The 27,270-nt window shown below is 45.6% G+C and overlaps 1 protein-coding gene across 3 annotated transcripts in view; it reads left to right on the top strand.

Annotated features, from left to right (window-relative positions):
* Positions 1–2,712: 2,712 nt before the first annotated feature.
* LOC134503623 (carcinoembryonic antigen-related cell adhesion molecule 16-like) overlaps positions 2,713–27,270 on the top strand; it is a 37,013-nt gene continuing 12,455 nt past the window's right edge. The window contains exons 1-2 of one of the 3 annotated variants that reach the window (XM_063312479.1): positions 2,713–3,126; positions 5,328–5,705. In XM_063312479.1, the coding sequence (XP_063168549.1) occupies positions 3,069–3,126; positions 5,328–5,705 (436 nt within the window). In that variant the 5' untranslated portion in view covers positions 2,713–3,068. The remainder of the gene's footprint in view (positions 3,127–5,327; positions 5,706–27,270) is intronic. The other 2 variants (XM_063312480.1, XM_063312478.1) reach the window with 2 other exon arrangements.

Here is a 27,270-nt window from a genome sequence, read left to right as displayed (position 1 = left end):
AGTACTTCTCCACACACAAAAGGACCCTCAAGCGATTTAAGCCCTCAGTCCCATCTGCAACAGTGAGACATGACCAATCAGCTTTATTTTTAGCTTTTTATTTGTAATATTGGCTAGTATCAGCCTTCCTTGACATGACCTCCTTCATGTGCTGGGGATCAAAACTTGCAGGATTATTATAGCCACATACATTACTCAACCAAACAAATCTTCAGTGTGTTTTGTGAAAGTTCAAAAACGTGCTCCACGTTGTGGGTGAAAGCATGCAAGTCCTAAACAGTTTGGACGCCCTGAAGTAACTCCCGGAAAATGGGAAATTTGCCGGTGAAAGCTAGTTAGCAGTTTCCTGATCGGCCAGCAGGGGACTGTAGAATCCCGTCCCAAACCAAGGATTCCAGCTTAAATGCCCAAACGGAACTACTTTTTCTCCCTGCCAGTCGCTTCGTGATATAAGAAAGCAAGCTACCATCACTAACTGTACTTTCAATGGGATAGCCTCCAACGACCGGTATCAAACTCTGTTTGATAAATCTATAGTGCAGCAATTCATGAATGCAGTTTGCTGGACAGGTTAACTGATTGTTAGCAGTCTAAATAATTTCTTCCCATTTTCAGGGCAAAACAGATGTTCAGGGCACGAACAGCTTTATTTTACTACAGTATGTCACTTGGTTTCAAGGGGTAAGTGGAATACTGTACTAAAATAAAGCTGTTCATGAACACCGGAGCCATTTCGGCAGGAGGCGGGCTCTTACGCGGCTGGATACAAATGCAGGTAAAGTCCAGAATGACACTGGCTGGGTTCACACACCATTCTCAGCTAGGGTTTCGCGGGTTCCCCGAAAGAAGTGACGATGGCTGAGATCACCCACAGGTCTGACAGCGTGCTGACATTGCAAGGCAGCAAGCCATCATGTGCTTGTGGCTTAACACTGTAGGTAAGCCCGGCATTAATGGATGTGCAAATCTCAACTGATGGCCACTGTGCAGAAAGGGCAGCCTGACTCAGTTTGCCTTTTCCAAGAAGAAATGTGAACACACCCTTTGGGGGGTTGGAAGGTCTGCTCACAACCTATTTTTTTTCTTACCGCTGCTTCAGTCACCTGTCCCCTCCCCCCTTGAATAATCCCTACACCACCACCACCACCCCCATCTCAGGGCACTGCCCCAACTCATACTGGTGGCTACTTCCAACTGCAGGCGTAGCCAGTTACACCAGCATGCAATTGTTTATTCTGTCACCCCGCTTAGCCAAACTATGAACTGGACCATTGCATCGGTCAACTAACCCCCAAGGTAGTTTTCTCTCCATCTTTACAAGTTATGCCCACAGGTACGGTCAAAAACGTCAAGATGGAGCCCACGAGGAAGCGCTTCGGTCTCACCGTCGGGTTCCCATCTTAACTTTTTTTTACCATACCCTGCGGATGTCCCTGTTCCCACTCGCCTCTCGTCCTGGCTGCCTCTGGCTATAACTCGGGGCGAGACGTCCTTCGTTTTTCCGCAATAAAGCCAGTCTTTTCTTGCGCAGAAAATAGATGACCCGTAACTCGCGACTTACGTTGCAGGCGGCCTTTCTGCGCGCGGCGGGGGACGAAACGCGCACCTTCCCCGCCGCGCAGACGGTCTTGAAAGCGGCGGGAGGGATCGTGCAAAATTCAGGGAGAGGAAAGCGGCTGTCCTTATTTTCCTCCACCTCGGGGGCCTTGGCGTGGATCGCGGCAATAACGCGCGGCTGGCAGGGACGGGGCACGGCGGAGGCTGGGCGCTGCGTTCTCAGGGGGCCGCGCTGTTTGCTGCTTTGAGGGCGAAAGTCCGACGGGGTCACCTCCGCGGAGTCCTCGGTGCTCTCTGACGTTGGTTGCTGCTTGCAGACGTCCTATTGGGGTCTACTGCAGACGTTCTTCCATTGGGGTCGCCTCTGTTCTCCCACTGCCTCGCCCGCCCGTCGCCGCTCCTGGAAACCGCCCCCCCGCGATCCCAGCCTGGAATGCGGAGCCGGTTGGAGTCACCCTCGCCCAGATCCCCACGCCTAGACTCGGCTTGCCTTTAGAGCGAAGATCTCAACCTACAGAGATCTATCAGTAAACCGCCTTAAGCAAACAACGAATAAAGGGTTGCGGAAGACGGTGGGAATGGCTGGGGAGGGGGGAAAAGCCTTGGAAGGGCTGGTGCGGGGTCGTTTCGGCCTTCCCTGAAAACCCACAAAAAACGTCTCGGGAGTCGACTGGTCCGCGGCTTCGCGTCCAAGCGCTCCCCAGCTCCCGGACAGACCGGGGGCTCCTGCCTTACCTCGCGCGAACCCCTCGAGCGGACGGGCTGGCCAGGAGCCTCTTGCGCACCCTCGACTCCCCGCGGCTCCTTCCCTAAAGCGGGGCTTAGCGAAGCGCCGCTTAGCGCGAGGCGTGGGCACTCCCGGAGCCGCCCCGCCTTCCCTCGCGCCCCCGCCCCTTCGAAGCCCACCCCCCTGGGCCAGCCCCGATTTGCGCTCGACCCTTGCGCCGCGCAGAGCCGGCGAGCGCCCCAGCCCGGCGGGCCCCTGACTTGGGCGCTGCACGCGGCTTCCGAGCAATCGGCCGAGCGAAACGGGGGACAGCGGAGAGCGAGCAGGCGGGCGGCCCGAGGGGAAACTGAGGCCGAGGTCAGCCTGCCGCGGCCGCTCTCCAGGCGACGGCGCCTCCCCCGGCTCGCCCTGCCCCGCCTCGGCCCCGAGCCCGGCGGCCGAGCAAGGCGTGGCGGAGCGGAGCGGAGCGGAGCGCACGGAGCCGCGGGCCGCTTCTGCGCAGGACCCCGTCCTTCTCGGCGCAGCCCCATCCCCGCCGCGTCCCGTTACCCCGGCCGGGCTGGCAAGGAGGGAGGGCGGGCGCCGCCTTGGTGGCCCAGCCCCCGAAGGCGGAACGGCCGGGCAGGGTGGGTCTCGGCGGCGGCGGCGCGCCCAAGTCCCTCTCTCGCCCGGCGCCTGAGGGCGCAGAAACTGCTAGGCGCTGCTGCCGGCGGCTGGGCAGAAGGCGAGCGGCGCGGAGGACGGAGCCCGGCCGAGCGGCCACACCGAGCGGAGCCGGGCGACCATGGAGCGGCGGGACCCCCCCAGATGGACGAGCGCCTGGCCGGCGGGCCTCCTGGCAGGTAAAGGGGGTGGGGTCCCGCGGGGGACTCCAGCGGGCCCCGCCGGCCCTTGGGAGTTGGAGCCCCCACTGCTTTTCGCTGCCGCGGAAAGGCCCCTGGCGGTGCTGCCCCTGGAGTTCCCGAAAATCCCTGTTTGCAGTGGACATGCCGCCGCAGCTGGCTGGAGTTTGCTCCGGGTCAGGTGATCCCAGCTGGCGTCTGCCCAACTTTCCGTCGCCTTAGCCCGAGATATCTGAGCCTTGGTCGGGTGGGCTCCCAGTCACGAGCGTTGGAGTCCGAAACATCTGCAAAGCTGCTGGCTTAAAAAGGGAGAGGGGTCCTTAATTCCACATGGCCAAGGCCTCACTGCAGCCTCTTCTCAGAAATAAGTCCTGTTTTCAGGGGGTTGATTTTCCTGGAAAGTGGCCCTCCCCACTGCAATTTTAGAATAGGTAGCTATTGTTCCTTCCCCCTTACCTGCTGTCTCAGAGGGTATTTATTTGTTGATTCAGTCAATCCATTTTCGAGCCCGTCCAAGCACACGAAAATGCAGTGACTGGAAGAGCCATTCAACAAGCTGTGAAACTCAAACTTAACTCACGGGTTCTCCGTGCCCATCCTATCCCATGGCCTGGGTGAACAACCAAGTTTTTAATCATTTCCCGAGCCACACGAATTGGGGGCGGGAGGGGGATGTCATTTCAGAGGGCGGGCAGGCACAGCCACAGCCCTAGGTCAGCTTAACAAAGCGCAGTCGCTGTATTCTCAGAATGTGCTATGCCTAAATATAGAAACCAAAAGATGGTTTAAAGGCAACACCTGGTTTGCACAACATGCTCAGATGCTGGCTAAGTGCCCACAATATACTGAAGACTACTAATGTAGCAAGGCTAGAAATCCACCAGAGGGAGACAGAATTTGAACCCTCTGCCATCCTTCCCTTGTCTGGATTGTTGAAGCCCAGATCCAGCTTAGCCTTGTCTAGCTGAAGCCATCCATCCAGAGAATGAACCGAGCACCACTTTTAACTGCTTTTCTTCGGGGATTAAAGAGTATTAGCAAATCCGAAGTGTAGATTTTCTACTACATGCACATCAGTATCTCTTACATGTGTGTAGCAGAAAACTGACAACATGGATTTGCTAACACATTCTTGTGTTCTTCCACCAAGAAAATTCCTTGACATTCAATATCTTCTCCATAAAGTTCTAATCCTGGGTTAAATTTAGGACTAACTCCTATAGACCCTCTGATGTCTCCTCCAGGACATCTCCAGGTGTCCCACTTCTTTTGTGGCCTGTGCGAAGACATTTGACTTGTATCTTTTGACAATAGTTGTCACAGGCGGTTACAAAATAACCAGTCTGCAGTTTCATATCCTTGAGATGTGCCTGGGCTTCAACTTCCAGAAATCTTAGCCATGAGAATGTGATGAGGATTTGGAGGGCACCAACAGAAATGAATCTGGCTTATTCTTTAAAAATACACTGGAGATTTTAGGTCCTTTAGCTAACACTGTCATTTTTTTTTCTTTCTTCTTTTCTAAGGGACTGTTCATTAGCCTTCAAGACGATTACTGTACCTTTCTAACAACTGTTTAGGTAGATGGTTGTCCAACTTCACTTCTCTACAAGTAGTCCTCACTTAACAACCATTCATTTAGTGACAGTTCAGATTTACAACAGTGCTGGAAAAACTGACTTATGACCGGTTCTCACACTTACGACCGGCACAGTTTCTCCATGGTCACATGATCACAATTTGGGCGCTTGGCAACCAGTTCACATTTATGACCATCGCAGGGTCCTGCAGTCACGCGATTGCCATTTTCAACCCTCCCGGCCAGCTTCTGTCAAGCAAAGTCAATGGGGAACTGCATGATTTGCTTAATGACCATGTGGTTCGCTGAGCCCACAGTGATCCGCTTAACAACTACCACAAAAAAGTTTGTAAAATCAGGTCAGATTCACTTAATGACCACTTTGCTTAGCAACCAAAATTCCGGTCTCAGTTGTCCTCATTAAGCGAGGACTACCTGTATTGGGTTTGTCACCATTATTGTGGTTAAACATTTTGAAAGAGAGTAAATCTATAAGAATAGTTTGAGGAACAGACATATACCGATTAGCTAAGATTCTTCTGAGGCTATAACTGTTGTTTGGCCAGAATGGGTATTTTGCTTGAAATGAGGTTTTTCTCTCTTTTTTCCCTCCACATTCTAGCTTCCATCCTGAGTTCTTCCTTCCTGTTGACTCAGGCTCAGCAACCTACAACCGTTTACAACATCTCAGTCTTCATGGACCCACCAGAGGCATTAGAAGGGCAGAAAATCAATTTGACACTAACCCATGCCCCAGCCGAATTCTTTCTCTGCAACTGGTACCGAGGGACAGAGGTCAAAGAAAACTTGATAGTCACTATCTACCTACCGCCATTAACGGGAAACACATTTGGATCTGCCTACACTAACCGTGAAATTCCAGGCTTCGGCTGCTCTCTGCTCATCACAAACTTACATCCGAACGACTCTGGAAACTACACCGTGACAAAGGATGGAGCTGGAGTGCATGGAAGAGGGCTTGCCAACATACAGGTCCTAGGTATGATTTACCTTCTTTGTGCGGTCTGAGCTGTTTCCTCTACTGAACCTTGAAATAGCTGTCAGCTTTCATTCCAAATTCTGTTGAGTCTTCTGGCCAATACAATTTCTGTTTCTTCCAAATTACTGTAAAGCAGTGTTTCTCCACCTTGGCTGTTTGAAGATGTGTGGACTTCGACTCCCAGAATTCCCCAGCCAGCATGAATTCTGGGAGTTGAAGTCCACACATCTTCAAACAGCCAAAGTTGAGAAACACTGCTCTAGACTCTCATTCCTTATTCGTCAAGACATGGGTGGCTCCCTGCCTCATGAGCTCGGTTTCAGGATCTCATGCCTGGTACAGATGTGTCTTTTTCAAGGTGTTTTTGGTCTGGGTTCTTACATCTCCCTGAGCCATATAATGATCTGCTTGGTTTTTGGTTTAGCGTGATAGGTGAAACCAGCCCAACCATCATATGTGGTTTGTTTGAACCACAGTTTGTTAACAGACACAGTTGGCTGGGTTTATATGCTATGCTAAGCCATCAACCATGGTCTACAATCCCCAGGGGATGGCTTCACATCACATATTACACCGAAACTAAACAATCACATTCTGGCTTCGCTCAGTATGTGAACTTGGCCATTGTGGTGTCTTCAGCAAAGTGTGATTAAAAACTAAATATGGCTTAGGCCATTATACAACCACAGCCAAACTGTGTTCACTGCGAAATGGCAATTCTGTTTAAGGATCTGGTTGTAACTGCTGGTTGTTCCAGAGAAATGAAGTGACTTTCAAGAATGTTAAATATGTTGTCGTTACTCTGATTACATTTGCCCAGAATTGCCCTCTGTGATGGGCTTAAGCTACAGAGTCTGTGGCTTCATCTGTGATAGAACAGAGAATTGGGTGGCAAAGAGATTGAGGTGAGTTACACTGTTTTCAAGCCTGTTTGGTTGATTCAAATAACTTAAATCCAGCTGAGCAATGAGGGGAGTGTGACCTTTAATTGTGAGAAAAATGAAACAAACTGGAACAATGCATGAATGAAAATTCAGTTCTGCCTGCAAACGTGCATTTCTTCAAATAGGAGAAGGGACATGAGCACAAACATACATGGATTCATGCATTTAAACATTATATTTTCATTAGGCTGGAGAAAATTGCTTGGCAAAAAGAGAATGCTAGGGAAAAGTGTGTAGGAGAAAAACACATTGGGAGTAAGGCCCACAAAAATGCACACTGATTTTGGTGTGCCTTATTTTTTTTAAAAAAAAATTGCAAAATTATATAGAAGAGATATAGAGCAAATAAGACTGGAGGGAAGAAAAGATAAAACTGAATTGACTGACACTGAAAGGGATGGATTATTTCATCTCTGATTGGAAATTATCTCAAACCAATTCACAGCATGAAATTAGGGGAGTGGACTCCATTTCAATTTTGGGTGCACAGATGTAGCTTGCCTCTGGACAGCCTCTTGGTGAATATAAATCATGGCTGGAGATACGTCTTCTACCTGCCCACATGCCGAGTTGTGGTGGGATTGACCACACCCAAGTGGTGTGGGAGTTATATTTCCATGATCCAGCAGTGCCCCTACCTTTGAAGGTCCACTGAAAAGTAATGTGTGATGACCCACCAGTGACATATTATTAAACCAAAGAAAGTTTGGGAAACTGGGCTTCTCACCTGATCACTAAATACTTGATTTCCCATAGTTACACATGTATAGGCATCCGCTGAAAAGTGTTGAGTTGGAGGTGATTTCAGTTGGTACCAACTTTTTCTCCAATCTGTTTTCATTCCTTCATGCAAGGTGTTGTTTATGTTGCTGTAAATGCATGTGTGAAGCGACCCCCAAGATTGCATGCTGCTGAGCAGATTCTGTGGAAGTTGTTTGACTGGAATGTTAAACTGTATCGCTGAGCCGATGCTTCTGCAGAGTGTGAATGGTTCAGTTCTGTATTAAATGCCACCATTGTTGCCCTGGGTTTTTTGAATCAAGAAGGTGATCCTTAAACTGCTACACTTTGGAAAGGGCCCTTTGGGATATTGAGTCTGACCTCCTGCTTAATGCAGAAAGCCAAATTCAGATATCCCTAACAAATGGCTGTCTGGTCCAGCATTTCCCAACCGTGGCAACTTTTAAGAGGTATGGACTTCAGCATGCTTGGACTTCAGCTCCCAGAATTCCCCAACCAGCTTGCTTGAACTTCAACTCCCAGAATTCTCCAGCCAACATGCTTGGACTTCAACTCCCAGAATTCCCCAGCCACCATAGCCAATGCTAAGAATCCCCAGGAGCTGAAGTCCACACAGCTGGGAAACACTGGGCTGGTCCTTGCCTGAACACATTCAGTGCAGGGAAGCTCATCACCATTATAACTTGGGTCTGCTATCAAACTGTTTTGAGTGTTAGGAAGCTTTGCAGAATTAATGAGCTTGAGATCCCCCAATCCCATGACAATACCTCATGTCCAGCTTTAGCAGGAGAAAGGAATTTGTTGAAAGAAACACAGCAAGGCTAAAGTGAGGGTGGATGACTGCACCAAGCACCAGAAGGTTGACTTCCGTTAAAAGTCAGCATCCAGTGAAAAAGCTTCATCTGTCAAATTTTGCTGCCTCAGTCACCAAAATAACTGTATTCAGCAGTGTGAAAAGGTGAAAGGTCCCCTGTGCAAGCACCAAGTCATGTCTGACCCTTTGGGGGGGATGCCGCTTTCACGACGTTTTCTTGGCAGACTATAGCGGGGTGGTTTGCCGTTGCCTTCCCCAGTCGTCACCTTCCCCAGCAAGCCGGGTGCTCCTTTTACCGACCTCGTAAGGATGGGAGGCTGAGTCGACCTGAGCCGGCTACCCGAGAATCCGGCTTCCGCTGGGATTGAACCTGGGTTGTGGGGAGAGTTTTGGTTGCAATACTGCCGCCGACCACTCTGTGCCACACGAGGCTGTCCCTTCAGCAGTGTAGTCCTCTAAAAAATAATTTGGACATCCTTCATGACTTAGACATCCCACTTTCCGAAAGTGTTCTGCTGTTGCAGGATGAGCTGGATGTGTTTCCATGTAAATCTACCTCACCAGCAGCTCCACTGATTGGAGAAAGGGCAGACTCAAGAAGCATTGCCCGTTCCATCCATCTGACAACAGCCGGGGTCCCACCATCCAGTACGGTAGTTACCTGCACTGACTCTGGAGTTGATCCGAGTCAAGTGTCCAAACCAGCTTTAAGTAAAACAAGCAACAGGGCATCATTTCTGTGAGTATTTGGCTTTCTCTGCAGTCAGTCGGAGGTCCTTCTTCACTAACCTGTATTTTGACCCACCCGCATTTCTCTCCTAAGTTACTTTCCCACATTTCTTATCTTTCTGTCTTGGCTCAAGAGGTTTTCTAGATGGTTCCTGTTTAAAGGTGGTAGCTTCAGACTAATACCTCTTAATTCAGGAGAGCTCGTTTGAATATTTCTGGACGGGCTGACAAGTCCAGGCTTGCTGCTGTCTCTGACGCTAGGTCATTTCTCTTGAATTTTCTGCATGTGTCTGTGAAGTTGAAACGTGAGTGGGTAGCTCTTTTGAGTCTGTGATTTCTTTGGCCAGGCCTGGTGCAACAGTGCCTAGGATTTCCTGAAGAACCTGGGTTTTTAAACTCTGAAGGCCTCATCCATGAATCTAACAAGAGCTAAGATGTTCAGAATTGCTCACTTGCTTTTAAAGAGCCTGGAGTAACTCCTCTTCCCCCAGTCCTTCCTCATTCCATGTGGCATTGTTAAGTTCTCTTCCTTGCTGTCTAGATCCCCTGCTTGTCTCCTATGGTTTCTCCTCTTCGTGTTTGGCCCTGGCACTCCTGCTCGGCCCTTTCCTTTTCTCTGCTTTTCCACCACTCTCCATGCCAGCACCAGGCCCTAGCCAGGTGCCAGCCCCTTCCCCATTTCTTTGCTCCCAACAGAAGACCTCTGCCAGAACCCACCCATCCTCCCATCTTCTTGCTCCCCAGCCCAAGATACAGCCTTCCTCTATCCATCATACAAGTAGTCCTTGACTTACAACCAATTGTTTGGTGACCGTTCCAAGTTACAGTAGCACTGCGAAAAGAGACTTGCGACCGGTCCTCGCGCTTACAACTGTCCCAGCTGTCACATGATCAGAATTCAGGCACTTGGCAGCTGGCGTGTATTTACAATGGTTGCAGTGTCCTGGGGCCACATGATTGCCATTTGCAATCTTCCCAGCCAGTTTCCAACAGGCAAAGTCAATAGGGGAAGCAGGATTTGCTTAACAATCACATGATTCACTTAACAACCACCGCAACCCACTTAATGACCACAGCAAAAAGGTCATCAAATCGGTGTGACTCACTTAACAACTGCCTCACTTAGCAATGGAAGTTCCAGGCCCAATTGTGGTCATAAGTCGAGGACTACCTGTACTCCTCTTATAATTTCCACCAAGGGTGGCTAGTGAAGAACATTGCTGGAAGTATAGATGTGCATATTGTGTGCTCCTTAGACTGAGGGGGGATGTGTGTGTGTGTGTGTGTGAGAGAGAGAGAGAGAGAGAAATTAACAGACCTTCACTGGTTAATCACAAAGCTCACTGGGTGGTTTTGGGCCAGTCATTCTTACCCCAGTTGTTTTGAAATAAAAGGAGACCCTTGAGTTCCCCCCTTGAGATCTCAAAGAAAAAGTGGGGGAGCAGTGCAAAAATAAATAACTTTTATTGCATGGTGCTTTAAGTAAGGCTACCACCTCTTCAGCATCTGCTCTGTTTGGAAAGTCCCCATATGGTACTTGTAGTAACACTTGGCCACTTACTTCTGTGGATCCCATTGATGGGCTCCCCTCATTTTCTGCATTTTCATTTTCTGCATTTTTGTCTCTGTACTTCCTGAGAGTGAATCTTGACTATTGTCATGGGCTGCCGGCAGCACTGTAAATATGAGACCTGTTTGGTTAAACAACTGACATCCTTGAACAGACTTAATTTCTCTCGTTGGAACTTTCCGTCTCTCTTGGGCCACAGAAGGGTGTTTGTAGAGTTGACTCTTTCTTCCCAGTTCCCCCAGGGGGTGACGACTGAGACCCACAATCTCACGTTATTTTAATAGCAATAAGTAGCTTCTTACTGCACATCAGCCTTCTCCAATCTGGGGTGTGTTGAGTTCAAGTCCCATAATCCCCACCCAGCATTTCTTTTATGAATTTGGAGTGGAAGCTCCGAGTGGTAGCATTGTTCCAAACTACTTCTGTTCTACAGCAATTGATGCATTTTAAGTGCCTGAGAAATTGTTAGTGATAATAATTAAATCTACATTGTTCCAGGGGTATCTCCAGGACCTTGAGAAAATGCCCCCGTTCAACAGTTAAGTGGATTTTCAAGGCTAGTGATTGCATTCTCTTGTCTGAGAGAAGACGCTAACGGTTGTTGCATGTGAAAAACCTCATTATCCCAGGTTTCTGAATTTGTGTCTGTTAACAAACAGGGCAAGGGGAGCAGAGAGATCTTGTTTCTTGAGTGTCAATTGGGCTAAATTTCCTTTATTTTTCAAGCCTGCCTTACTACATTTTTCCTTCTTCTGTACTTGAGATTCTGGGGAAACAATTAGTCAGAAGACAGAGTAGGGTCAGCAGTTTCGGGAAACAAGAAGGCATCTCACTATGGTTCCAAGTAAGGGTTGGAAGTAAGAAGGCTTCCTATTACGGAAGCCCAAGGAGGTTCACACTACCATTTTTTCCCCCTTGCATAGTCCTGCTCGTTTTCTGCTCTTCTGTTGTTTTTCATCAACTCAACAGCTTTTTTTTTTTTAATTCACTGGCATCAGGCCCAGATAAGACTGTTGGCATCAAGAACCACTGCTCTCTTACGCAAATGAGCGTCCAGTAAGAAAGATTAAACTGAGCAGCCTTTAACATTCATTCATTCATTCATTTATTCAATTTATATAGCTGCCCATCTCAAACATCCAGAAGGAGCTGAACCATTTGCTCTGGTTGACATTGGCAAGGAAGGAGATTGACTTCCAGGTTTATCACACAGGCTGTACGTTGAAAATGAAGGAATCAGTAGAGACTGACCTATTGTTTATTCAAAAAAAATTATAGTAACCAACAGCTGGCCCTCCAGAAACACTTTACTCTCCTTTCTTTAACTAAACAGTAACTTTTCATCTGTTCTCTGTTCCCAAATCAGTTAAAAAACCCTTTAGAGTGGAACTTCCTGCAAACTTAAAAGTCACTTTTTCTTCCTTTTTCTGTTTTTGGTGGCTAACGATCATAAAAACAGTTAAACAATTAAAACAGTACAAAAAAACTAAATACAAATAGCAGCCAAGAGATATTAAAATCCATCGGTGTTTGTTTGTTTGTTTGTTTATTCCATTTATATAGTCACCCATCTCAAACCAATGACTCTGGTTTATTGTTTGTTTAATATTGTAGTATCTGGCTCTAGAATTATAATTTTAATCACGAAACACAGAGCTGGCGAAGTAGACCAGGAATTCTTCATGGTCATTATTCTTTTGATAGAAATGTGATAGCACATTTCTGTCAAAAGAATAAATTAATTTGTTTACTTAATTTGTACATGATACAAAGATAGATCTCTGTATGTTATGTTCATAACAAGCAACTTCTCAATTTTCTTGGAAGGGAGAAATAAAAAAATATATAAATACCATCCTGGTCGGTTGGATATAACAAGATTGGAAAGGCAAAATTAACGTCTGCCAAGAATTGTCTGATGTTTGTTCCTGTACTATAAAAAGATAAGGTCTCTCTCTAGTCAAGCTAAATTCCTGGTGACTTCATGGATACATCAATGTTGTTTTCTTGGCGATCATACAGAAAATAATTTGCCATTGCTATCCTCCAGAATGTTTTTCGACTTTTAGTTTACTCTGTAGCTTCCCATCCAACCCTACTTAGCTCTTCTGAGCTCAAAGCTGAGTGCTGCTGCTCCCTGTGCCTTTCTGCAATACATTGTGGTACCAATCTTGCTCATGCTATTCATAATCTTCTATATCCCCAAAGGAGAGGAATGATCCAGGTGGCATTTTATTGCATCACCTAATAAGGCTTTGCAATTCCCTCTGAAGGCAAGTATAATAGGAGCAGCCATTTCTGAAAATGGTGCTGGCAAGGACAGGAAGTGGATGAGAAGACAGCGTAGAAAACCCTCGAATGCAATAATTTTGCACCATGCAGCTTTTCTGTAAGAGGTGAGGGAAAGTTGTCAGTGCCAGATAACAGAGCTCCGTGGATGCAATTTCAGGTGTTATCACACCCACAGGAGTTGTGCAGAAACTGAGAGAGGAGGCCACACATCAAGCAGACTTACACTTTATTAGTCCCCACAGAGAGAGAGAGAAATAACTGGAGATGTACTGTACTTGTCATTCCCGCAAATGTGACATGCACAGTTCCTGGAATGTTTGACTAGGAAGGTGATTTTTTTTTTAAAGCCACCTTGTCACTTTTCTTTAACTCCAGAGGCCCATTCCTAAAAACTCCATCTTATTCAGTGAAGTGAAACAAGGTGGAGGAGGAGGTGGCATACCTTGGTTATCTCTAGCAGGAATCCCAACATCCTAGCTTGATGTATTTGATGACAAGCCTAGTTCACTTGTAATCAAGCCACAAGCAACCATTTACAGTGAGCATTCCAATACTAAAGTCTTCCATAGCTGATGCCTTTCGTAAAATGGTGTATCTCTGGTTTCTCAATGGGATATAGTTATAGATCTGAATTGCTTGTTCAGTACATTATTGTGAAGCAATCTGGTAATCATACTTGACGGGCTCATGAAAAATGCATCCTGGTGATTGAGGTGGTTGGTGAATAATCTTAACATGGTTTGATATTGGCTGTTCTCCCCCCCCCCACTCCGCAATGTAATGTTTTCCATATTTTTTCTAATTTATTCAGTAGTTTGCTGTCTTCATTCACCTCTGTTGTCTCCAATCCAAACATTTGCCCATCTTCTGCAACATAGTGCTCTGAATATTATTTCACCCAGTGCCCAATCAAAGTTCCTTTGGGCTGAGTTTTATTTTCCATATTCCTTTCTCCCTTAGGTTGTGTCTGCTCTTGATGGATTCAGTTTGCATTTCAGTTCATTTCCTTGCTAATTGGCATCTGTTTTTTCATGACTCTTCTTTCGGCTGGAATATCAGAACGGTTAAAAAAATAATGTCCTGCAATTTAGGCAATGTAACTTATGTTTACCCCAATTCATTTGATACAGGGTGCAGGTTAGACATAGAGAGGAGCACCTTAAACTGAAACCATAAAAAAGCCAGATTTGGCTGCTACTGAAATACTGAAACAATTTGCAAGGTATGCAAAGCAAACAGATGTATGAAACACTTCAGTTAACATCAGGCCCTACTCAGGGGTGTCAGAAATAGTCAAGGTGGTGGCTAGGACCATGCAGTCAAAGCCCATCGTGATGCACGTCAAAACCAGGCATGGTCGCATGGTCATGGCCACCATCTTGACTGCAGACTCTTCAAACTCTAATCATGGAGGAAAAGTGGGAGAAGGATTGCAAAGGACCATATATAGTAATTGCAAGGTTTTATTCTTTTAATGACAAATCATAGGCTGCATGGTTCTTCCCTCACTACTGATGGTTAACTCAGGTTTGGTTTCTCTGTGTTTCCGAGTTTGTCTTTCATTGATCCAGGACATTAGGAAACATTAAAAAGTGAACCAACTGAAAAAAAGAAAAAAAAGGCACTTGGCAAAGGTGTTTCGGTATTTCCTGCAAGTGAATGTGTTTTTGGCACAACATCTATGTTTGCTGGGATCTGTTTACTTCTGAAAATGGTCTCCACTCCGTTCCATAGGAACAGCATCCATCTCGTGTTGCTCCATGGAAATGAAGGGCTGTCTTTTCAAAGTGGATTGCTGTGGGATGGCTTGGATAGTTGGCTACTTTATCTCTACTTTATCCCTATTTTTAATGCTTGTGTTTCTGGCTGTCTCTGATCTTGACCTGCAGGGGTTAAACAGGTGTCCTACAATGTGCTTCTCTATTATGTTCCCAAATTGATTGTCCTTGTGATCGTTTGTATCTGTCTATTTGTAATAGGTGATTGGCTCTTTCCTTGGGCTTCGTAATCTGCTTAGAATTGATGGTGGGGGTAGATGATTTGCTTCTGCGGCTACTTGGAGCCTCTTTGCAACTTTTCTGTCCCAACAGGTGCTGTCTATAAAGTCACCATCACCGGCCCTTCTAATGCTATAGAGAACCATCCTGTCACTTTGCGGTGTTCCTCTTTGGGTAGCGATGTTTCCTACTCCTGGCTGAAGGGAGGCCAACTGATGGAAGCAGGAGGGAATGCCCTTCTGGAGAGCAACAGCCAGACCCTCACGCTCCATTCAACTTCTCGGAGTGACGCGGCCAGCTATATCTGCTACGGAAACAATAACTTCTCTTCCAACAGCAGTGAGCCTCACTGGCTTGAAATCTTCTGTAAGTTTAGGCTGGCAGGCTGGTGGCAGTGAGGTCTCCATTTCCACCCAGCCAATGGCTAACCACCAATTGGCCCCTTTTAATAGACCAGGGTTTCTCAACCTTGGCCGCTTGAAGAGGTGTGGACTTCAACTCCCAGAATTCCCCAGCCAACATGGCTGGCTGGGGAATTCTGGGAGTTGAAGTCCACACATCTTCAAACAGCCAAGGTTGAGAAATCCTATAATAGACCCTCAATAGAAGATAAACGGCTTTTGACGCTCTCTCCTGCCATGCTGAACTCAAGACAGCTGGCTTTAGAAGGGGGGAGAACCAACCCAAACTCATTTGCTCTCTTAGCCATGTGATTGGTTCTAGTCTCTCTTTCTGTTATTCCTGGAATGGTTGGTTTGTCGTTAACCTGCATCCGAGGAGGGATGAGACTTTGACCCTTCTGCTTTGTGTTTTTTTCCTGAACTGCCTACCATTCTTTCAGCCCAGGGAGTTGAAAGAAATTCATGCCAAACCTGAATGCAGCATGCTGGAAATGCTTTCAATTTGGGGCAGGATCCAGTCCTGTAACTGGTCACCAATGGCCAACCGGCTTAAAGCCATAGTGCGTGCTTTCAGTCAATCAAATTGGGGGCCTGGTTAATCACAACAGCAGTTGCAGTAATCAAAGCCAATATTTGTGTGTGTGCCTCCTCTGGTCCAGTAGCCCTGATGGAAGAATGTAGTTGCAGAGCTACAAATGTCTAACCACCTCTGTGCTCCTCAAATGAATGCTAAAGGAAAAGCTCAACAATAGGAATCATCCTCTTCATTTGAGCTTGAAATTTACACTTTAGCAAATCAAAGACGACCCAGGAAACTGGAGCCAATTAATCTTTTGAGTGGTTATTATTGTTGGTTTTTATTCAGATGTCCCCTAATAGAATAGAGAGCCAGTTTGGTCTAGTGGTTAAGGTGCTGGGCTAGAAGCCAGGAGTCTGTGAGTTCTAGTCCCGCCTTAGGCATGAAAGCCAACTGGGTGACCTTGGGCCAGTCCCCCTCACTCTCAGCCCAACCCACCTCACAGGGTTGTTGTTGTGGGGAAAAGAGGAGGAGGAAGGAGTGTTAGGTATGTTCACCTCCTTGAGTTATTTATAAAAATAATAAGGGCGGGATAAAAATTAACATGTATGTCTCCTCCAGTGGGAGGAGATGGGCGGTGACAAATTTGATAGATAGATAGATAGATAGATAGATAGATAGATAGATAGATAGATAGATAGATAGATAGATAGATAGATAAAAATGCATAAATAAATAGTGCATCCCCTGGCCTTCCACTTCCTTGGATTTTTCTCTATAGAGCCAGCATATTGTTACACCAAAAATGTGGGGTGGCATTTTCAGACATAGTGTCATAGTAGCACCAGTAGTTGGCTAAGAGACGTGATCTTTTCCAACCTGTGCCTTTCCTATGTTTGCTCCAGACGGGCCTGATCACCCCATAATCAGCCCACTACAACAAGTTTATAATGAGCATTCCACCCTCCACCTCTCCTGCTCTGCCATCTCCAATCCACCTGCAAAATTTTCTTGGTATCTTAATGGGGAACTACTGGAACATCAGAACAATTCCCACCTGGTCCAGCATCTTTCTCTGGACAATGCTGGAAACTATACTTGTAATGTTACCAATGATGAAAGTGGACTTTTCAACTACACCATACTGGAGATCAGCATTCTGGGTGAGTTGCTTGGATGCCCAAGTTAACTCATATCTGTTGGAGGACTTGCTGTCGGTGATTCCTCTGGGTACCCTTCTGTTGTTGTGACTCTGTCCTCACTTCCTGTCATCTTGAAATGTTTTTTTCAGATCTCTGCATGGATGTGATTTTGGACATACCTGCCCTTTTGTTTGAGTTTTCTTGTCATGGTCCTCTGTTCTGGTACTTCACCATGACTACCTCAACAGGCTGTTCCTCCTTTATGTTGATTTCTTTCTTACTCTAAATCTATGATCTTTGGTAGACTAGATTCCATCTGGTTCTTCTAAGAGCCAAAAGTCATTTCACTTCAAAGGATATCCCATATGCTGTCACCTCACCATGTCACCATCAGGACTTCTCATGTATGGTCCCTCCAGTTCAGATACTGGCATATTTTGAGTCAGTTCTGTTATTTAGGTCAAACTGAGTTCTTTGCCTTGCAGTAGAATTTTCCAATACTGTGAGCTTGTTTTTTCCCCTCTCTCAGTGTGAGAACCTGCATAGCTAAAATCAGTTGTGCAATTTATTTTTTTTTAGTCTTTCTTCCTTTTTTGGGCACCCTGTCTTTAACCCTGTTTCTTTTATCTCTTTGGCACTGAATGTTTCCAGCTGGCCAATTTCTGGCTAAGATTTCAAGTCCACCCATTAATATTCACTCTGATGCTATAAGTGCCATATTCTCTTCTTGTATTTATTTATCTGCCTCAAACTTGCCTCATTTGGGGTTTACCTCCATTAGTTTCGTCCTTCACAGGTGTTGAATGTCTCAGAAGTGGTTCAGGAACCCCTCTACTGCTTTGCAGTGAAACAACAGATACCTCATTCCTGAAGACATAAACCTGATACTTCCTTTTTCTGTTGATAAATTTTCAGCTTATTTTGGCCCCTCCTTCCCACATTTTAGCAATCATCCTCCATGGAACATTTGATGTACCTTGACAAAATCTTCCAGTCCAGGAGAGGCGATTGATTCATATCAAAGTTCTCCACCCTTTCCATTCTGTAACCATCGCTTCATACCTCATGGCTGTAACACCTGATTGACCAACGTATCCTAAATGCATAGAGACTCACCTCTCAGCCACAGATCTTGCTGCACAGTCCCTTCTGAATGGAAATTCAAGATTAGATCTTTTTTTTTTTTTGGTCTTAATTATATCTTGAACAATTACTAATTAATAAAAAAAAGGAAATTCGAGATTAGATCTTGAAGCCCTGTGCCAATTAGTGACGACAAAGAGGCACGGCTACGTCAGACTTTTGTCTCAAATAACAATTACTCTCCTGCTTCCCTTTTTTTCTCTTTCTACAGAGGCCATCCATAATATCAGCATCAGTGACCCTGGCAAGATTGTTGAAAATAGCACTACATTTCTCAACTGCACAGCCTCAGGCTTCAATGTTTCCTACTATTGGCTTAAGGGCAACCAGAGGCTAGAGGCTGGAGGGCACATCTCTTTAAGCAGCAATGGGCAGAATCTTATCTTGAGCCCAACAGGTCGGGAAGACTCAGGCCTCTACACTTGCTGTGGAAATAACAGCTTCTCTAAGAGCTTCACCACCTACTCTCTGAATGTCCTCTGTAAGTCTGGTTTTACCATTGAGGGATGATTGAGATGTAGGGATCTGGGGAACAAGCTCCCAACAAGCATGTATGAGAGTCTGACTTTTAAAGGGGGGAAGGTATGACCAACTTTTAACAGATCAATTCAGAGCAAGGTTTCCCCTGTTCTGATTGCATTCACTCGGTCTGATCACTTTTCTTCTGGATTTGGACCACCAACACTCCCCCTTGCAACACACCAACCACCACATCCCTAGGGTAGCTGGATAGATAGATCATTGTAGCAAGACTTACTTTGACTTGGAACTGTATAGGCTGTACCAACCAGGTGAGTCAGTTTGAGAAGTGGCATCATTCCAAAATATGATTACCTGATAGAGCAGGCCCTATCATTAGACAGAATAAGATGATCCCCTCAGGCTGCCTATAATAATGTAATGTCAAACACTAATCCAATGCAAGTCTTAAAGTGTTGGCTGCCAGTTGTACGTGGAATGGAGAATGACAGCATTTCTTTGTGTGAAGCTCCAAGAAGCCCTGGGCCAACCATGTCACTTGAACTTCAAGGATCTGTGTGAAATGGAGACAACCCAGCAGTCTGTATAGTCTGGAGCTCACTGTCTGTATGGGCAGTAGGAGTCTCTCCAGCAGCCTGGACAAAAATTGTTTTCAAGCTCTTGAAATCCTTAACTAGAGAGGTCAAGAAGTGGCTAAATGTGAGTCCTTGTGTAAGCAAGCCACGCTTTACAACATTGTGTGGCATTCGGTACATCTTTTCTAACTTCCCGTGTATTACTCCTTCCCGCTATCTGGAATGTGTAACCATGCCAAAATGTGCTCCAAATGCCACTTCGTACAGACCACACCTGAAGAACCAGGAGAAGTAATTACTCCTTCTGCATGTTTAACACACAGCTTCCCTTTTCAATTTCTTCCATGCCCCAGCTGTGCTTACCGTTCCTGAGACAGAGTTTAACGTTGTTTTCTGTTCGGTTTTGCTTATGTGCCACCTGTAACTTGAGAAAGTAGCATCAGGCTGCTGAAACTAGCATAACATAAAGCATGGCTTGGACCCCACCCTAGCTAGCTGGCTTAGCGTTCCATTTTAGGTCCACTGTTTTTGCTTCTCTGTGTGGCCAGCATACCCCAAGTCATGGTCACTGGGCTTCCGGAGAATTTTAAACTCTGGAAACCAACTTACGCCAAAGATGAATTGCAAGAAGGGCCAAGTTAGAAGTCTTCCACCTTACCTCCTTTTGTTTGAAAAGAACTTAGTGTTCTGAGCTCTCAGGAGGCGGGGAACTGAGTTAAATCAATAATCTGGCATCCTCTGAGGCTACTGGAAGGTGTATTTGGGCTGCCCAAATAAATGGCCCTGGATATAAAGGGCAGTCTCAATTTCTGAAGGCAGCTGCTCCCTCCCCAACACGTGAGTGCAGAAGACAACATTGTGTCCCCACATCAAAGGCACAGGCGTGCGTCATTCCAGCTCTTGACTGAGGCTTTTGACTGAATTTGGCATCTGAATACCCACCCCCACTCACCCCCGACACGTTCACTGACCTTCCCCAACGTGTAACTCTCCTGTATTTGCTCCAGATGGGCCTGATAGGCCTGTAATCAGCCCCAGTGTGCAGTTTTATGCAGAAGGCGCCAATCTCTCTCTCTCCTGCCGAGCTGACTCCTTCCCACCTTCAAACTATACATGGTATTTCAAGGGCTCTCCATATCCAGGGGGGACCTTTCAGCTTTTTCATTTGTCTTACGTCAACAATGGGAGCTACACGTGCAAGGCCTACAACGACGAGACAAAACTCTCCCGCTCTGAAGTCCAGCCTATCTGTGTACTGGGTGAGTATATAGGTAGCTGCGTTGTACTTCTGGTCTCTATAAGGGAGTCCTTCTAAATGGGGTGATATTTCTAATGCTAGTAATTTATTTATATCCCTGTCTCATTTCCTGTCGCCATGGGACTCGTCCTGAATCATCCAGCTCCAACCCCAACTTCTGTCTTTTGCCTTCCGTTCTATTTGTTACACATGTTTGGGTATATTCTTGTTTCCCTGACAGCTCCCTCTGCTTCATCTACAGCTCTTTTTGGTCTTTGACAGGGGTCCTGTCCCCAGGTGATTCCGCATGACTGGGTTGGATTTAAATGATTTGTCTTGCAACGGAATCTTTGGAAGTCATCACTGGAATGGCTCCTTTCTTTTTTTCATGAAATCTCATTGCTTTGGCCACCTCCTTGGGTGGTTCCTCTTCGTGACTGTTCTTCTTAAGCCATATTCTTATCTCCTGCAACTGGATTCCCGTCTTGATGCAACCAAGTACTGTTCCCTTCAAAGGTTTGGAGCTCACCACCTCTTCCTTTCACTGTCCCTCTTCGTTGCCTTAGGATGATAATTTTGAAATCTGTGTCCTAGACTGCTGATTCATAGACATAGACATATACCTATCTCCTGGTCATCAAACTTCTCCATCTAAACCAAGTTAGAACTTCGCTTGTCTCCTGTCACTCAAAACTTCTCCAGTATTGTTGCATTTCTTCATGCTGAACTGTCAGTATATAAAGTGGTGTAATTTGTTTTCTTTTTTCCCCCTTTTGGTCATCCTTGGATGATATTGAGGGAACTGGGATTTAGAAGACCAAGCACATGGCATCTTCTCCCTTTTCCCACACTGTTCATTTCTCTTATGGAAAAAATGTCTAATTTTATCACTGCAATTTTCCAATATTCAATATTCCAAACTAAGAGCCAGTTTGCTCTAGTGGTTAAGGTGCTGGGCTAGAAACCAGGAGGCGGTGAGTTCTAGTCCCGCCTTAGGCATGAAAGCCAGCTGCGTGACCTTGGGCCAGTCCCTCCCTCTCAGCCCAAGAGCCAATCAGGCGTGGTATGAGAGTTCTAGTCCCGCCTTAGGCATGAAAGCTGGCTGGGTGACCTTGGGCCAGTCCCTCTCTCTCAGCCCAAGAGCCAATCAGGCGTGGTATGAGAGTTCTAGTCCCGCCTTAGGCATGAAAGCCAGCTGGGTGACCCTGGGCCAGTCCCCCTCACTCTCAGCCCAACCCACCTCACAGGGTTGTTGTTGTGGGGAAAATAGGAGGAGGAGGGAGTATTAGGTATGTTCGCTGCCTTGAGTTATTTATAAAAATAAAAATAATAAGGGTGGGCTTTGTTGTTGTTTATTCGTTCAGTCGCTTCCGACTCTTCGTGACCTCACGGACCAGCCCACGCCAGAGCTTCCCGTCGGTCGTCAACACCCCCAGCTCCCTCAGGGACGAGTCCGTCACCTCTAGAATATCATCCATCCACCTTGCCCTTGGTCAGCCCCTCTTCCTTTTGCCTTCCACTCTCCCTAGCATCAGCACCTTCTCCAGGCTGTCCTGTCTTCTCATTATGTGGCCAAAGTATTTCAGTTTTGCCGTTAATATCATTCCCTCAAGTGAGCAGTCTGGCTTTATTTCCTGGAGGATGGACTGGTTTGATCTTCTGGCAGTCCAAGGCACTCTCAGAATTTTCCTCCAACACCACAGTTCAAAAGCATTGATCTTCCTTCTTTCAGCCTTCTTTATGGTCCAGCTCTCACAGCCATATGTTACTACGGGGAACACCATTGCTTTAACTATGCGGACCTTTGTTGTCAGTGTGATGTCTCTGCTCTTAACTATTTTATTGAGATTTGTCATTGCTCTTCTCCCAAGGATTAAGCGTCTTCTGATTTCCTGACTGCAGTCAGCATCTGCAGTAATCTTTGCACCTAGGAATACAAAGTCTTTCACTGCTTCTACATTTTCTCCCTCTATCTGCCAGTTATCAATCAAGCTGGTTGCCATAATCTTGGTTTTTTTCAGGTTTAGCTGCAAGCCAGCTTTTGCACTTTCTTCTTTCACCTTCATCATAAGGCTCCTCAGTTCCTCTTCGCTTTCAACCATCAAAGTGGTATCATCTGCATATCTGAGATTGTTAATGTTTCTTCCAGTGATTTTAACTCCAGCCTTGGATTCCTCAAGCCCAGCTTGTCGCATGATGTGTTCTGCATACAAGTTGAATAGGTAGGGTGAGAGTATACAGCCCTGCCGTACTCCTTTCCCAATCTTAAACCAGTCCGTTGTTCCGTGGTCTGTTCTTACTGTTGCTACTTGGTCGTTATACAGATTCTTCAGGAGGCAGACAAGATGACTTGGTATCCCCATACCACTAAGAACTTGCCACAATTTGTTATGGTCCACACAGTCAAAGGCTTTAGAATAGTCAATAAAACAGAAATAGATGTTTTTCTGAAACTCCCTGGCTTTTTCCATTATCCAGCGAATATTGGCAATTTGGTCTCTAGTTCCTCTGCCTTTTCTAAACCCAGCTTGTACATCTGGCAATTCTCGCTCCATGAACTGCTGAAGTCTACCTTGCAGGATCTTGAGCATTACCTTACTGGCATGTGAAATGAGTGCCACTGTTCGATAGTTTGAACATTCTTTAGTGTTTCCCTTTTTTGGTATGGGGATATAAGTTGATTTTTTCCAATCTGATGGCCATTCTTGTGTTTTCCAAATTTGCTGGCATATAGCATGCATTACCTTGACAGCATCATCTTGCAAGATTTTGAACAGTTCAGCTGGGATGCCGTCGTCTCCTGCTGCCTTGTTATTAGCAATGCTTCTTAAGGCCCACTCAACCTCACTCTTCAGGATGTCTGGCTCTAGCTCACTGACCACACCGTCAAAGCTATCCCCGATATTGTTATCCTTCCTATACAGGTCTTCTGTATATTCTTGCCACCTTTTCTTGATCTCTTCTTCTTCTGTTAGGTCCTTGCCATCTTTGTTTTTGATCATACCCATTTTGGCCTGGAATTTACCTCCAATGTTTCTAATTTTCTGGAAGAGGTCTCTTGTCCTTCCTATTCTATTGTCTTCTTCCACTTCCGCACATTGCTTGTTTAAAAATAATTCCTTATCTCTTCTGGCTAACCTCTGGAATTTTGCATTTAATTGGGCATATCTCCCCCTATCACTGTTGCCTTTTGCTTTCCTTCTTTCTTGGGCTACTTCTAGTGTCTCAGCAGACAGCCATTTTGCCTTCTTGGTTTTCTCTTTCTTTGGGATGTATTTTGTTGCCGCCTCCTGAACAATGCTGCGAGCTTCTGTCCAGAGTTCTTCTGGGACCCTATCTACTAAGTCCAGTCCCTTAAATCTATTTTTCACCTCCGCTGCATATTCCTTAGGAATATTAGTGAGCTCATATCTAGCTGATCTGTGGGTCTTCCCTAATCTCTTTAGTCTGATCCTAAATTGTGCAAGAAGAAGTTCATGATCTGAACTACAGTCAGCTCCAGGTCTTGTTTTTACCGACTGTATAGATGTCCGCCACCTTTGGCTGCAAAGGATGTAGTCAATCTGGTTTCGGTGTTGTCCATCTGGTGAAGTCCATGTATAAAGCCGTCTCTTAGGTTGCTGGAAGAGAGTGTTTGTTATGCACATTGAGTTGTCTTGGCAAAATTCTATCAGCCTATGTCCTGCTTCGTTTTGTTCTCCCAGGCCATGCTTACCTGTAATTCCAGGTGTCATTTGACTGCCCACCTTAGCATTCCAGTCTCCTGTGATGAAAATAACGTCTCTTTTAGGCGTGTTGTCCAGTAGGTGCTGCAGATCCTCATAGAACTGCCTACTTCAGCTTCTTCAGCATTTGTTGTTGGGGCGTATATTTGGATCATTGTGATGTTAGATGGCTTGCCCTGAATTCGAATTGAGATCATTCTATCATTTTTTGGATTGTATCCAAGCACTGCTTTAGCCACTTGACTATTAATTATGAAGGCTACTCCATTTCTTCTGTGGTCCTCTTGTCCACAGTAGTAGATCTGGTGGTCATTTGATGTGAAGTGGCCCATTCCAGTCCATTTCAGTTCACTGATGCCCAAAATGTCTATCTTGAATCTTGACATCTCACCAAGAACCACATCCAATTTGCCCTGGCTCATAGATCTTACATTCCAGGTTCCAATGGTGTGTTGATCCTTAGAACATCGAATTCGCCGTTCACCACCAACACCGTCGACTGCTAGCCGTCCTTTCGGCTTTGAGCTAGCTGCGTCATCACGTCTGGGGCTAGTTGAACTCATCCTCTGTTCCTCCCCAGTAGCATTTTGACCACCTTCCGACCTGGGGGTCTCATCTTCCGATGGTATACCGACATATCTCTGGTTGTACTGATCCATTTAGTTTTCACGGCAAGAATACTGGGGTGAGTTGCCATTACCTTCCCCAGGGATCGCATTTAGTCTGACCTCTCTGTCATGACCTTCCCGCCTTGGGTGGCCCTTCACGGTTTAGCTCATGGCATCATTGAGGTGCTCAAGCTCCAGCACCACGACAAGGTAACGATCCTTTGCTGAAGAAGGGTGGGCTAGAAATAAATAAATAAATATTATTTTAATGCCAAATACCCACAGCATTAGAAATGCAGCCATGAGGACTGATACCTGCTCATCGCTTTAGGGATGTTCATCTTTATTTAGAATGTTCTATCTGTAATAACTGGAAAAATTCTGAAGGTTGACGGTTGTGTCTGCTCAAACCTCTGCCCCTTTTCTAATAGTCTTAGTTCTGGAAAGTATTGGAAAGAATGAATGAAGGTAAGATGCTGTTCCAAAAAGACCTGCATAGAAGGATATTATTTTGTTTTTATCCATTTCAAAATTACTACCTTAGGGTAACAAGGTTGTTTTAATGGCAGTTAAGCATTAATAGAGTAAGTTTATATTCATAGTTGGTGGGTATTAATGGCCAATATTCAACTTTATTATTTCAGTGGCTTTAATAATTACAATGAAAAAATGCCACAAAGTGCTCCTTGGTGTTCTATTCATTTGGGCATAAAGTGACAGTCTTTGTATGAACACAGAGAGCACCTGATAACCATGATAGAACTGGCAGGGGAATGCAGTCCAATGCATCTGTCAGGACCGTTGAACTTTTTCGACATTGATGCAATTTCTCCAGTGTCTCAGCTTCACTTCCTGTATTGTGGAGATGCTTGGACTGTGTTCCCCTTTCAAATGGTGCCCACTTTAATGGACAGTCCTTTCCTTTCACTCAAAGCTGTTTGGAATCAGAGTCCTGTGACGGCCATTTCAGGCTTTTAGCGGGAAACTTTTAACATCTCTAACCAAAAGAGACTTCCTAAAATTGAAACTAAAAACTAAAATCACTCTTTAGTTTTAAGGGCCAGGCAAGGGGATCCACAAGGGGTGATCAAAAAAGTCAAGACGGCAGTTGAAGGGGTATGATCGAACCCCAGTTTTGCCATCTTGACTTTTTTGACCTTACACTGCAAACCCTCCTGCAGCCAAGCCCTCTTTGGTAAGTGCCTTTATTTTTATTTTTGTCATGATGGGCTATTGCAGGCTAGGCTGGTAGATGTTCCACCATATGAATTCCCACCCAGTGCCCATGTTCAGAGACCCAGAAGAAACGATGAGAGATCTTATTACCAGACATTACTTGAAATGCAGAGTTGGACAAAAATAATAAGGGAGGCCTCCAGACCAGGCACATATTTGATCCCACATCTGTATGTCTTTGAAAAATCTTAGACAGCCGAAGTAGAAAAGGGCCCTGGCTAAAACCTTGCAGAATTATTGCAGTTTTTTTTACCAGGCAAAGACTGATAAAATATCAATAAGATACTTGATTGCTATTGCAAGAGAAGATTTTGGCACTGATATCCAAGGCTGCTTTGTAACAGAGATGGAAGACTATGGCACTGTCAGAAAAATAGAGAAGGAGCCATCTGTCAGTCCCGCCTTAAGAAATATTTGCATGGTGAAGCAATTTCAGTAGCTCGTTTCTTTTGTGAAACAACGGCTTAGCCATCGGCTAGGTTGGTGGTGTTGGCTTCATCATCTTCTACTTTGTGTTCTGCAAAGTTTGGATTCTGAAGGATCTTTTCATGATGCAGTAAGTTTCCTGCTGAAATGTTGCACCTGCAGAGGAGTGAGTTCGTTCAGGACACCCATGACCTAGAGAATTAGACTAATAACAGAGTTTGATTTGAAAAGATCCAAATCAATAAGGAAAAGACTGGCTAAGGAGCTAAGGTTGTGGAGTTGAATTTTTTTTTTTGTTGGATTGCCAGCAGAATCCTCTTGCAAGCGTTGAGTGGCCCTTTAGGAAGTGCCCATGGGGCAGTTTTACACCAGTATAGCTGGACTACTTCTCCTGCAAAAGCATTTAGAGTGTAGGAGTTACGGATGTGTAGCTCTTGTCCACGTTTGCAAGAACTGAGCTACAAGAATGACCAACCCCATGTAAGAAGGGAACCATAATTGTCCCTGGTTAAGAGGTCTGTAGGAAGGGAAACACAGTAAGGCATAGAGGGGCCAGCTTCCTGAGACTTTTGGCTTTCATTCAGAGCCCATCCTAAAAATGTCTAGTCCTTATGCCAAGCTGAGGGAACAGAGAGGGAGATCAATAACATTTCTAACAGCCTGCCCTGATGTACCAGGAAAACAATATTTGCAAAATATAAATAGCAAGAAGCTGCATAGAAATGAGAGGAATTGGGGAGACTTGGATTAATAACAAAATAGAGGTGAGGAGGACAGATCGGTGGAGAATTCAGATTGCCTGAAGGGGGAGAGTTAAAACCTATAATCTGCAGAGCCCTGATTATAAACTCGTGTTCAGAGCACCTCCAGTAGCCTATATGAATGCCCATCATGGCTAGTTCCCAGCTAATGGACCACAGAATCTACCTGGGTCTAGAAAATCTTTCCTGCAGATCCAGCTCTGGTTTCCACCAGCCTTTGGGAGGTT

Source organism: Candoia aspera, chromosome 10, assembly GCF_035149785.1.
Source record: "Candoia aspera isolate rCanAsp1 chromosome 10, rCanAsp1.hap2, whole genome shotgun sequence".
In the NCBI taxonomy this organism is placed as follows: Eukaryota; Metazoa; Chordata; class Lepidosauria; order Squamata; family Boidae; genus Candoia; species Candoia aspera.
The sequence above is the reverse complement of the archived record's forward strand: the minus strand, read 5'-3'. Positions and strand labels throughout refer to the sequence as shown.